This window comes from Lissotriton helveticus, chromosome 8 (genome assembly GCF_964261635.1).
Source record: "Lissotriton helveticus chromosome 8, aLisHel1.1, whole genome shotgun sequence".
NCBI lineage: Eukaryota > Metazoa > Chordata > Amphibia > Caudata > Salamandridae > Lissotriton > Lissotriton helveticus.
This window is the reverse complement of record NC_136069.1, coordinates 1388179066-1388193515: the sequence shown is the minus strand read 5'-3', so window position 1 is coordinate 1388193515 and position 14450 is coordinate 1388179066. Positions and strand designations below refer to the sequence as shown.

The following is a 14450-nucleotide window of genomic DNA, read 5'->3' as shown; positions in this document are numbered from 1 at the left end:
GTATTTTCAGTCAGGCAAACCATCAGGATGGTAAAATGTTTTTTTTTTATATCCATGTTTTATGATCACAAAAAAACATAATGATCCCGACACCGGGGAAAAGCTTCCAGTGTGTGATGGCCACTTGTGTTTTGCTTTACAGAAACCAACCCCAATTTCGTCTGAATAACAAAAATTGTTTGGTGCCTGACTGTTAAAATAGCAGCCAAACTGAAACCGTTTGTGCCTTTCCAGGAGCTGCCATTATGGCACATAGATCACTGTAGAGCCAACGCTGATCTGTACATTTGGGCAGGAGTGTGATCCATGTTATAAAGCTAATGACCGCTGTCACCCTGACAGACAGTGGCCTATCAGCCATACCTTAAGTCAAGTACAGTTTGATTTGTGGTGCCAACATGGATACCATCTTTGATCTCTTCTTTCATAATGAGCTAATGAAAAAAATATTGATTACTCACTTTTTATTTTCATCTGTATCCAGAAATCTCAATTTCAATTTGAATATTTATTGTGTAATCTTTTAAAAAAATGAAAGTGAGGCACTTCTACCTAACTGAAGTTTTCTTTTGCCCATTGTAAATTAGGTAATGTTCTTGGGAGAGTTACTTCCTAGATAAGTGTCTAAGTCATTGATAGCCAGAGATACAAACAGTGCTGAGTCCTTGACCCATGTCCATATCAGTTCACTCACACAAATCATTGTCTTACCCACCTCAAATATGTGACTGCTTGATGCCTTGACTTTCTTGGTTATGATGTAGATTATCTAAAATGCATTTGACAACACTAATATTAACACATAAACAAGACCAAATACAAGCACTCATTTAAGCCTTGCTTTGCCTAAATAAACCAGCACACTTTTGCATTGAAATGAAAGCAAAAAAGAGTGACACTTCTTAGTGTAATTAGCATGAATCAACGAAACTCTGTTTCTATGTGTATCAGTTTTGGCCTCTTTATTACATTCCAGTTGTGACATGTTTTCTTTTATAAATTTATATATGGATTTACAACACATAGAGGCCTATAAATACACAAATCCTCACTGTTTCCCACAATGTGCATTTGAATTACATAAGTTTTCTTGTATTTTGGAAATGTAGCCTTTGTTAAGAGTGATTGAAATCCTGGTAAAACCAAAACATATGTATTTCTTTAATTTTACAGTCATACCAAGTATCTTCCATACATATTTCCTGCATTTAGTTGGAGTCCCTTTTGGTTAGAATCTACAGGAATGTACATCCTGTGCTAGCATCTCATTTGAAGATAGCGTCTCGTTCTCTCAGTTACTATATTAACTATAACCCCTAGCAGACTCAGATACAGCATGGTACCAAATGGTGGACAGAAGGTAGTACCATGCCTTCTCTGTGACAAAGAAGCAGAGAAGGTGTCTTTAATAGTAATGATGGCTGGCAATAGAAGCAGCAGTCGGTCACTGTTGTTGCAGTTGTGTCATTGTTAACGCTTATCTGTCTAGAAACCTATGGAAGCTAATAACTATAATTGACTAGTCTGATGAACTGGATTCATTACGAAAAAAGGTTGAAAAGAAAGACTGCCTAGTTTTTAAAATGGACTAATGTTACGCTGGAGTATGTGACCTTTTTCAGTAACTGAAGGATACAAATATTTAATAATATTAGTACTTGTGTTTTATTTATGCTTTATGTATAATACACTGCAGAGCATTACATTTGCTCTTTCTGTTTTATTCATTTATTTATTATGTACAACTTATTCCAGGCAAGACTAGTTTTGAGGCACAGTCAAATGTTGAAGGGGCGGCTAGGAAGGACACTTGAAGGAGTTGCTCAACTGGAAGTGGGAATCAAATGAGGTCAAACACCAAACAGTAATGGGAGGAATGCTTGCAATAGGTCTAACCACTGGCAAAAGCTTGATAAAGAATTCCCAACCATAGTTCTTTTGCCCACTATGACCCCTCCGTTTGGACCCAGACATATGCAAATCAGTGTTGATCCTGCTCCAATAGGAACAGTTCAGCCTGGGCAGCAAGACCAGGTCCTCTTTAAACTGTAACACACGTAACCCGAAACCGGTTTTGCCCTGACTGAGGTTCCAAAGTCAGGTGGGACGTGACTTCAAACACAGAAAAGAAGCAAAAATTAGTTCAAAGATGTTGGGCAATGTAGGCAGAGCATGAATAAGTATGTAGTGCTCAAATGTGTTGTCACTGTGCTTTCTGGTTAAGTTCCTTGTTGCGGAAAGGCATTACCTGTTTGGGAAATGTCTACTGCCAGTGAAGGAATGAGCCATCCTGGTTGGTGGGGAGTTATTATATCATAAAGTCAGCATGATGGACGAGGTTTTGAGACCAACTCTATTATGTCTGATGGGCATAAGAAGCCAAAGTAATGAAGAATATGCTTGGTAGGAAGATTATTAAGTAGAAGGTTTGGCTGTTTGGAAAAAAGTGGGAATTGAGGAGAACTATGAAAGGCTGTTTTCTAAGAATCTCCTGATGTGCTTTTTGGTGTGAAATATGAATTGAGAATATGGCATAGTTGCTGAGAGGGAATGATTCACAAATGCAAAGAATGAGGTGTTGTGAGTTCTTGCTATATCATGAAGTTGCACCCGATTGGTATTTCATGCAACTAAGACATACAATACTGCCTCCAGGTTCTATATTGCCTCCAGGTTCTAGACAAAGGTTTTGTGAAATGCACTTTAATGTCACATATCTAGCTGTTATTGTGCCTATTCATATTACTATAGTATCTGTCTGCATTAATTGGCAAGCTGCAGCTTTTTCTGTATGAAATATTGGAATACTTTAGTAATACTATTATGTACACAGTTGTATATTGTCATTGCTTTAATGGAGGTCTAACTTACTATGTAAGCCTACCTATGTATGTTGACTGCAGTAATATTTGTATTGAATATAATCATCCTTTATTACATTTCCTTTGCTGCCAAAAATTGTTTGCTTTTAACCCTTATGATTCTTTTTGAAAAATCGTAAATTCACATCCTCTTCTTATCCTCTCAGATCTTCCACCACCACCAGATCCTCCACCAGGTCAAGCTTTGCGACAGCAAATGTGTCCTGGTCAACAGAGTGGCAATCTTGGAGGGTCATCACATAGGAAAGGGAGCTCCCTGGAAAGGCATACGTGCAATATGGATGATTCAAAGGGATCTATAGAATGCAATACCAGGACATCATTGGAACGGCAGCGGCAAACCCAGGAGTGGCTGGGCTCCACAGAACGTCAACATAGGCAGGCATTTGGTTCAGGTGTGTTTGCATAGGGTGTCTGATATGTAAAACACTGAATTTAAAGTTATTTAAACTATTCAATAATAAAAATAAAGTTGTTCAGTCACTGGAAATATTGTTTTACTTAATTTTTAGCTCCTTTTTTTAAATTTTCTGTAAAATATTAAATATCTTAAAACATCAACATGCAAGGATTAAACTTCCATATATATTGGTCATGTGATCAAGGCCGTGGTCGGCCGAAACGCGTAATGGTGGTGTGGTGGTGAGCAGAATAAAATAACCAGCACTGATTCCTGGGTTCGTCTCGTCATTTTACATCGTGACTACTGTGACGTTTGTTTGCCTAAATATATATATATCATATATATATATATATATATGTATATATTGCTGCCTTTAAGTCAAACATATGCCTGATAAGGTATCTCATGGCCATACCTAACACATCTATGGTTCACATGCATTAGTATGTATGCAATGCAAGTTTTACTATACACAGAGAAAGATTGAGTATATTAATAGGAGTGGTCATTCTCCAGAAAGTGCTAAATGAATAGTTATGGAATGGCTTCCTCCAATGCAATGCTATAATTGTTGGTATTCACAAATACCTAGTCACCACACGTTTCAAAAAACCTAATGTGCAACAAATTTGCATAACAAGGACTGAACATATGGGAAATTGAGCCAGTTAGCCCACATTTTCAAAGTATGCAACAATAAAGGAAATAAACAGCTCATTAGATATTTGTTTACATTTTGGAAGCAGAATGATTTATTTACGAGAACCATGCCTCTGTAACTCACTGCTTCTACCCATGTATATGGAGATAAAAAAAAGCCCAAAAAATTCACCCTTTTAAACTTTCCTTTGGTCTGCATCCCAAATGGTGCTCCCATGTAAAATTTAGGGTCTAGAACCTGCCAACTTCTAATCACTATTGCATTTGTGTTAATCTTTCTGGTCTGTAACCTCTACTTCTCACTCATGAAAGTTCACTTTGAAAAGGCATCCAGGTAGCATCATCACTATGTAAAACAAGAAATATAATTAATTAAACACTGTGTACGTTAAGATCACGCAGCTGTAGAAATATGGGCTTCAGTCACCTGGAAATTATTTGCACTTTAGGAATTAATTTAACGTGGATTTTGTTATAACGATGGAACAAAATGAAAGTACTTTTTCCTACCACACCAGCAATAACATGGACTTCTCTAAAGACTTTTTTTATCACTCCAAGCTACAGATTCCTGAAGCACTGTGATCTGTATTGGAAGCAGCACCATTTTGTAATTCACTAGTACCGTTTAATGTAGTAGATAATTTCACATGTAATAACATTTTATGGATACAATACAAGGACTGATTCTCAGATGTTCAAGAATAAAAGTAAAAAAATACACTCCAATTAGTGTGTGCTTCCATTTAGAGCAAATATCTTACTGATATGGACATCAAAGAGAATTTCATGAGTAGGCCTTTATAAGACTCTAGGATTTCTAAGAGCTCTCAATGTGTGTAAGCATTAAAATCTACAGGGTACATTTCCATATCTGATAGAGACACGTTAGTGATAGATTCCTTACCTTAGAATATCCCCAGGCGATTTGATTTGTTTTTAACAATACACCTCCACATAGACCCCCAGGATGATCCTGCATTATGCCACCCCAAGTATAAATGTATTTCTGATCTTCACGGGAGTAAGTCTACAAGCGTATTCATGGTGGGGAACTACCTGCAAACAGTTGGTGAGTACCTACAAATTTATGAGTTTGTGGATGTTCATCAGCATTTGCTGGTAGACCTATGTCTATACTTAAATGGCCACACATCAGCACCAAAGTTGTAGATTAGATACGAAAATCCTCAATATTGGCTTAATACCCATGTCTGTAAATCCCACTTGGGGACAGAATGTAACCGTTTTAGATTCTGTGAATGAGGAACTTCATTTCGCAGGTGCAAATTCCATTATATCAGCACCGCCGTTTGAATCAGATGTGTTTGTTTTGATCTCTTAATATGTTAGAACATTTTATGTGATCACAAACATCTTTCATTCAGTAAATTTCCATATATACTTCAAAATATAGAGTTCTTCTTGAGAGCCACCCAGTTTCAAGGTGTGAATTAAGAAAGTGTGCATAGGATGATGTTGGGCAAACTGTCATCTTTTAAGAAAACAAGAAACTGCTTACTATTGAAGTGAATACGAAAGCCATTTTTGGCCTGGGTCCTATTTCATTCAATTAGTAGACTATGTGTTTAAACAAAATGCCACCTTTCAGCATTTTTTACTCTGAGGCCTAATCATTGAACTTCAAGGTTTACATTTTCTTGCAGAAGAGGCCCTGATGCCATACAGTAAACCCTGTTTTCCATCACCCGGTGGGCACAGCTCTTCAGGGACAGCTTCTTCAAAAGGATCAACTGGACCCAGAAAGGGAGAAATCTTGCGAGGTCACCAGCGTAGTGCTAATGATTTCCTTGATGTTGGATACATGGGTACAAACAATCAAGGACAGTTTGGAGGTGAATTATGTGAGTGCCCAATATATGATTCATTCATATTTTCAACTCTTAAAACATGGGGGTGTATATGTTGGCATGCAAAGCCTCTTATGCTATTGTGAATGCATTGCAATTTGACCTGATTAAAGATCATGTAATGCCTTGTATGCTCTCCCTCATAGAGATTGACTTTGAATCTAGTTTGGGTGAAAGCAATGTACAATGGAGCCTATTTTTCACTTGGGTGAAAGCAATGTACATTGGAGCCTATTTCCTTTCTAATATTATTTGTTTGTAATGTAGAACTGTCAACCTGCTGAATAGAAACAAGTAGGGATGTATGCTCCGGCCTCTACTACTTGAGAAACTGTAACAATAGTCATGAGAACCAGTGAAGTCATTGGACGTATTAATTCAGTTGCAAGGTTTTTAAATGCACGCACTTCAAAGATAACATGTTTATTAAGCTGTCTTCTCCTAAGTACTTCCCTAATTATGAAAGTTAGCTTATTTACCAGATATCAAATTAATTGTGCAAAGTTTATTACCATTGCTATTTTCTTAAGTAGTGTGTATGCAAGAGTACTGGTCAACATAGTGGGGAACAAAACACTTTTCATTTCTGGCTGCTCTTATGCCCACAGATGTCCAATCAACACTTTAACTTAATATAATCATGCTAATAAGTTCCCTACAATCTGGTTTAGTGCATTGGCAAAAACATAATTTTGGCTTCTCTGGGAAAATGAATACAGTACAAACTATTACATTAAAATGAATGTCTTTCATAGATACCTAAAATTCTTTATACGTACAGTACCAACTAATAAAAAAAAATGCCTTTCTTGAATGAATTATTAACTAACTTTATTTAGAATTGAGCAATCTCCTCTATTCTCTCCAAGGCCAAAGGTAAGATTTCCTGCAAGACAGGATGACTTGGGTCCCTAATCTCAAGAATATCACCTAGATAAATATGGCTGTAGACTGCAATGTTCATGTTTAGTCTTTTTATCAGATATGTTTTTAGAAAACAAATGCACTGCTACAAAGTACCAGAAGCTTCTGTAAGTACATAAATAATGAAAATGAGAAAAAGGGGTCAGTCTCTCTGAAGGAGAATTAAGCCATTACTAGACCCCCACCCCCATCCAATCTGTTGGCTTTAATGGTGGAACATGAACTTACTCTGTTGCTAGGAACTTTATGCAACTAGATGGTCCATTTCCAGCTTGGCACCTGCCCCACCTATTCGGGCTGGACAATTGTCACTGGAGTAACTCTACCAAACTCCACGCATGCTTTTCTTTTTATACAGTCTACTAAGATAAGGTATCTATTAGAATGGAATGATCATTGAGGTGGAGAGGTTTGGGGAATCTAGTCTCTCATGGAGGAACTCTTTGTTTTGGGGTTGAATGAATTTTTAAAATGCCTGAGAATGGCAATCTAGTAGCACAAGGAGTGAGATCTGCCCAAATCAATGACATTCTGAAAATGGTGTACTGGGGTGCACAGCGGTGTTTGTACGAAAGTTTCTTAGGTTTTGTTGGTGCCACACAAGTAACGTCAAGTGTCCCTCGGCGTTGAGTAATCACAAAAACAATGTGAGGTCAGTGGACCACTGATCTCATCCTTATGTGCACACAATATGTTGTCCCAAACAATTAGGAGTTCCAAACTATTTCATCAGTAGTTCATAGTATTTTATTCATTTGTCAGTAATCATTTGCTACTGTTTTTTGCAATCTTTCGCTCTTATTTTCAGAGCATTATAGTATTCCTTATTTTAGATACATCCAATGCATTTCGGGGCCGTTTTGTGCCCCTTCATCAGGGATACTGCGATAAAAAGGTAAAGTACCGTGTAAGTATGGTGAGTGTCAAGGATGTGTGGGGGGTATGGGGCAAAATTCAACGTGTCCGGTTATGGGATCACCCTTAATAAAGCCAAAGTACCGGTGTGATGTATAAAAAAGAAACCGTCTTACGTGTGTTCTAGAGTAGCGGTGACATGAATCTAGGGGGAAAATGCGCATAGCGGAATTACTTTCAAGTTACAGCCAAAAGGTACATGCATGGTTATGTGCAGCATTCCGTTCTCACATATTGAGAATCGGGACTAACCTGTAGGCGAGGTTCTAGGGTTCTGCCAAAGGGCGTTCCATTCGTCAGCGCTGATAGCAGTGTAACTGCCGGCTCCGGTGTTTGCTAGAGGTCATGTGTTCGCGCTCACGTGGTCATAGCCAGCGAGGAAAGACTAGGTTGCCTGATAGCGGTGTTGGTTCAAAGAAATCAGATGGTGTATGCCTAATATGTTCATCGGGTGGCGGGATGAAGAAGTATTGAAATGGTGATGTGAATACTTAAACAGTGGTGAAGGTGATAATAGAAAATAAACAATTATGTTATACATATGTTTCAACATAATAACATCAAAGTGATATGACACAGTACATTTATACAGGAGACATATTGTTGCTCAGCCGAGCAATTTTTTATAAGTAACAGGAAAGTTCTATTCTGTCGTTAAGCCCGAATGGCTTCTGGGTAGAGAGTCTATATATCCAGGTATTCTCACATTGAAGGAGGAATTTAGTGTTATCTCGTCCCTCAGTTTTTGATATTGTTTCAAGGATGATAAATTTAAGCTGTGAGATATTGTGGTTCGCTTCCAAAAAGTGCATGGCAATTGATGATTTTGCTGATTTCAATCGAATATTTGATTTGTGCTCTGTGAGTCTCGTTTTTATTTTACGTTCAGTTTTACCAATGTACAGTTTCCCGCAAGGGCATTTTAGGGCATAGATCACATTGCTCGAGTCGCATGTCGCATTCACCTTTAGTTTTATGGTATGACCTCTCATTGGATGGTTGATGACATTGCCTTTAATGATCGAATTGCAGTTCCCGCAGTTCATGCATGGTTTGGTGCCTGTAAATTTCTGTTTTTTTGTGGGTTTGAATCGGATGAGTTCGCCCAGGTTCTGGGCCCTGGAAAAGGCAAATAAGGGAGGTTCTTTAAAGATTTGTCCGAAGTCTGGTTCTAAATTCAGTAACGGCCAGTGTTGGTTGATAATTTGTTTGAATCTCCTAGTGGCTGTGGAAAATTTTGAGACTACCACTGTCCTGGTTTGTTGTGTTTTCTCAGTTGTTTGTAGGAGTTTAGTTCGTTCCATTTTGGCTATTTTGTCTTTAGACTCTTTGATAACGTTTTGGGGATATCCTCGTTGTAGGAACTTGGTGGCCACCTCCTCAATGCGTTTTTCAGATTTACTGGGGTCTGATGTGATTCTTTTGGCACGCGCCATTTGTGAATATGGTAGATGTTGCTTAAGATTTGGTTCATGGAAACTCGTGAAATGCAACATATTGTTCCGATCCGTTGGTTTGGTGAAAAGATCAGTCTCAAACTTGTGTTGGTTTCTGGTGATTTTAACGTCGAGAAAATTCACAGTAGTTTCAGAAATTTGCCATGTCAGTTGGATCCGTTCATCAATCTGATTGAATTTCTCCAGTAGGTTTTGTAGTTCAGTCTTGGATGCTTTCCAGACGATAAAGATATCGTCAATATATCTAGTTAGGAGAAGTAGGTTCCTCGCCAATGAAGAATGGTCAAGGAACCTACTTCTCCTAACTAGATATATTGACGATATCTGTATCGTCTGGAAAGCATCCAAGACTGAACTACAAAACCTACTGGAGAAATTCAATCAGATTGATGAACGGATCCAACTGACATGGCAAATTTCTGAAACTACTGTGAATTTTCTCGACGTTAAAATCACCAGAAACCAACACAAGTTTGAGACTGATCTTTTCACCAAACCAACGGATCGGAACAATATGTTGCATTTCACGAGTTTCCATGAACCAAATCTTAAGCAACATCTACCATATTCACAAATGGCGCGTGCCAAAAGAATCACATCAGACCCCAGTAAATCTGAAAAACGCATTGAGGAGGTGGCCACCAAGTTCCTACAACGAGGATATCCCCAAAACGTTATCAAAGAGTCTAAAGACAAAATAGCCAAAATGGAACGAACTAAACTCCTACAAACAACTGAGAAAACACAACAAACCAGGACAGTGGTAGTCTCAAAATTTTCCACAGCCACTAGGAGATTCAAACAAATCATCAACCAACACTGGCCGTTACTGAATTTAGAACCAGACTTCGGACAAATCTTTAAAGAACCTCCCTTATTTGCCTTTTCCAGGGCCCAGAACCTGGGCGAACTCATCCGATTCAAACCCACAAAAAAACAGAAATTTACATGCACCAAACCATGCATGAACTGCGGGAACTGCAATTCGATCATTAAAGGCAATGTCATCAACCATCCAATGAGAGGTCATACCATAAAACTAAAGGTGAATGCGACATGCGACTCGAGCAATGTGATCTATGCCCTAAAATGCCCTTGCGGGAAACTGTACATTGGTAAAACTGAACGTAAAATAAAAACGAGACTCACAGAGCACAAATCAAATATTCGATTGAAATCAACAAAATCATCAATTGCCATGCACTTTTTGGAAGCGAACCACAATATCTCACAGCTTAAATTTATCATCCTTGAAACAATATCAAAAACTGAGGGACGAGATAACACTAAATTCCTCCTTCAATGTGAGAATACCTGGATCTATAGACTCTCTACCCAGAAGCCATTAGGGCTTAACGACAGAATAGAACTTTCCTGTTACTTATAAAAAATTGCTCGGCTGAGCAACAATATGTCTCCTGTGTAAATGTACTGTGTCATATCACTTTGATGTTATTATGTTGAAACATATGTATAACATTATTGTTTATTTTCTATTATCACCTTCACCACTGTTTAAGTATTCACATCACCATTTCAATACTTCTTCATCCCGCCACCCGATGAACATATTAGGCATACACCATCTGATTTCTTTGAACCAACACCGCTATCAGGCAACCTAGTCTTTCCTCGCTGGCTATGACCACGTGAGCGCGAACACATGACCTCTAGCAAACACCGGAGCCGGCAGTTACACTGCTATCAGCGCTGACGAATGGAACGCCCTTTGGCAGAACCCTAGAACCTCGCCTACAGGTTAGTCCCGATTCTCAATATGTGAGAACGGAATGCTGCACATAACCATGCATGTACCTTTTGGCTGTAACTTGAAAGTAATTCCGCTATGCGCATTTTCCCCCTAGATTCATGTCACCGCTACTCTAGAACACACGTAAGACGGTTTCTTTTTTATACATCACACCGGTACTTTGGCTTTATTAAGGGTGATCCCATAACCGGACACGTTGAATTTTGCCCCATACCCCCCACACATCCTTGACACTCACCATACTTACACGGTACTTTTCCTTTTTATCGCAGTATCCCTGATGAAGGGGCACAAAACGGCCCCGAAATGCATTGGATGTATCTAAAATAAGGAATACTATAATGCTCTGAAAATAAGAGCGAAAGATTGCAAAAAACAGTAGCAAATGATTACTGACAAATGAATAAAATACTATGAACTACTGATGAAATAGTTTGGAACTCCTAATTGTTTGGGACAACATATTGTGTGCACATAAGGATGAGTCCACTGACCTCACATTGTTTTTGCAAATCAATGACATGACAGTAGAGTTAATTATGGCACCTCTGTGAGTAACAAGAAGTGGTATGGTCCGTAGAATGATCAGGTGTGTGTGTACTGCCATGGACAACATGGAAAATCCAGTTGTCTATGCTGTTATTGAAATAGGAGATATTGGCTAAGACGAAGGTCCAGCCTGTGGTGAATGCTGCAGTGAGACGGTGCCTACAAAAATCAGACAAGATGTTTGCTCTCTGCCATATAGCATTATGATGGCACTGGAGATCCAACTTTTGGTACCAAGTATTAAAATGGAGTAGTAGAAAGTTATATTGACATGAGAGATGGTCAGATTCTCAGATTGGACTGTGAATAAACTACCCCTGATTTTGCTAAATTAATCAGCAGAACTGAATCTGAACCTCTCATAAGTAAGTTGATTTTTATTCCACTAGCAAAATTCGACTCTAGACAAGAATATTTTAGAATACAAAAGTGTTGTACAAAACTAGATTTTTCCGAGGTGAAATGAATTTTCTGATTAGATACAGGGGTGCACCAGAGAAATGGCCATGGCATTGAGCTCAAGCTAATTCAAGTGCTGACCTAGGACCAGAAGCTTGCAGAGCCCTTGTCCATGCCTCTTTCTGATTTGCCTTCCTTCTTATACAAGTGATCCCACAACACTCCTCCTAAATCCTTCTACTCATCTATGGGTACCCCTTCCAAATAAAAATGCCTTCTATTGATTGTGCATTGTCCGCATCTTAGAACATTAATCGCACTTCTGGACCCTGACAGCATGGCGATCGTCTGTCCAATCACCTACCTACACTTCTTCTACAAAATCATCAAAAAAGCAACCCGACTCGGAGCGCGCTGTGTTGGAGGGGATGCGGCAACCGGGGCACCATGACTCACCTTCTGTGGGAATGTCCCGCCTTGCAGGAGTACTGGAGGGCTGTTTTGGACGACATCGATTCCACATTTGACACTGAGGTCCCACGCTTCCCAGCTTACGCACTCCTAGGGCTCCCCAATGCGCTTACATTCCCCTTGAGATCAGCTCGCGGCAAACAGATGGGCATCGCTATGCAAGCAGCGTCACAACACATCCTATCACTATGGGGCTCTACTATCTCACCCACCCACACAGGCTGGCTACACAAACTATGGTTCACGCTAGGCATGGAACGGATCCAGGCCACGCTCACACATTCCTCTGACTCATTCCGGACTACCTGGCAACCGCTTTTGACGCTGCTATCCAGGGAATTCCATGAAATCACCTGCCCGAAATACCTCCGCATCCTACGCCTCACAGACAGTGAGGTAGACCAAGCACGACCCGATGCACCTTGACACACTCTGGCTAACTATGGTTCACACGACCACTATGGAAAAATGGCGTACTGGTAGGGGTGGGGGGAGGGCGTTAGAGTTGGGAGTTGGGGGGTGGGGCGGGTTTTCAGAGTTGTCTTATTCATTTGCTGCTCCGACTAGGGGCCTGTCTCGATCTCCAGGCACTGCCTTTCCATCTGGGCATGATCAACCTGCTTTCCTGACGCTTATTAGAGAAGACATGCTTGTCTGTCTCGCTTGCCAATTTTGCCTGCTGATTGTCTATTGCTACACTCTGCCTGTTTCTTCTGTTTTGAAACTCAATAAAAATACTTTGAAATTAAAAAAGCAGTCTACGCTCATCTCCAAGACCAAATCAATGCTCACCAGTTCCTGCACAACTACCAATCTGACTGCAGGTATGTCACACTGTAGCACACATGCTGCTACCTCACACATGGTAAACCTCCTCCTGACCACGGATGAAGATGACAGCTGCCTCCTGATATTGCTGGACCTCTCAGCTGCTGTTGACACAGTCAGCCATTCCACCTTAACCACCATGAAGTTGCCTATGATACACACATATACTTGAAAGTGTCCTCCGCTCTAGACATTCAATGCTTCAAACACTTCCTACTTCTCATCTAGACCTAGATGTCCAGTGCCTACCTGAAGCTCAGCTTCTGAAGAAAGTAAAAGTGTTTCTACAGAAAGCAGCTTCAGAACTATTGTTCAAGCACTCATACTCATACATCTGGATCATGGTAATGCCCTGATCCATGGCCTCCCAGATGCCACTTTGGACTCCCTTAAGGACATTCAAGACTTCACGCATGTCTCATTAAGGGTCCAAAAGATATATGTTCAAACGAATGGAAATCCATTCACTACCGTTGTTTGCCCGCACCATTGTCAAAACCAATTGCATTATTTACAGAACATTACGTCCAGCACTTCTGTTATCTTGCAGACAAGCTCACCATTTCTGGTGGCTCTCAGCACACCTGAAGCCAGGATACCATGAGACACGAGACAAAGAAGTGTAATTAACTAAATAGCAAAGCAGTAAGCCTTTTTATCTATGCGCATAGAATCTGGAACAACACCCTCTTATCCATCAGGACCATCCAAACACTCCTCTAATATAGGAAAGTGTTGAAGGCACACCCATATCACAATATGGTAAAAATACACTTTGCTGCTGTGCATAATACAGCTGTCTTCCTATTCCTTGTTGACTATACCATTGCCTTTGACCCTGCAGAGCCCTCCACTACCTTTTGGCTAGGTTTGTGCTACACAAATACAAATATGCATGCATACTCCCAGTGCTGTTCTTTGTGAGGAAGGGAACTGGTGACCCTGAGGGGAGAAGTTGCTATAAGAAAGGATTCCACTATCTTATCAGAGAATTGTTGTGAAAGTACAAATCACAGAGGCACTGTGTGGCATGAACACACATTATAAAAGCATGCAACGGAGATGCAGATTAAGGCAGAAGTAATGTATCACTATTTTTACCCACATGACTGCTTTGCACAATGACTTGAGCCAAGTGCAATTCCCCCAAGAGAAAATAGAGTACTAAAGTCAATGAATTAAAATGCAAAAGGCAATTTTAAAGATATTTCAACATATAGCATTACACTTAAAAAAAATATTGTACAGAAATCTGAATATTCACTGTGACACATTCACTATCTTCAAATTTATATGCTAAATAATGGCATTGTTTTTACT

General features: G+C 39.7%; 1 protein-coding gene across 1 annotated transcript in view; it reads left to right on the top strand.

Moving 5' to 3' along the window:
* Positions 1-14450, top strand: part of ROBO2 (roundabout guidance receptor 2) — an 803551-nt gene that overhangs the window by 778558 nt on the left and 10543 nt on the right. Inside the window, exons 27-28 of the mRNA XM_078658968.1 lie at positions 3029-3277; positions 5613-5810. Coding sequence (XP_078515094.1) covers positions 3029-3277; positions 5613-5810 — 447 coding nt within the window. The remainder of the gene's footprint in view (positions 1-3028; positions 3278-5612; positions 5811-14450) is intronic.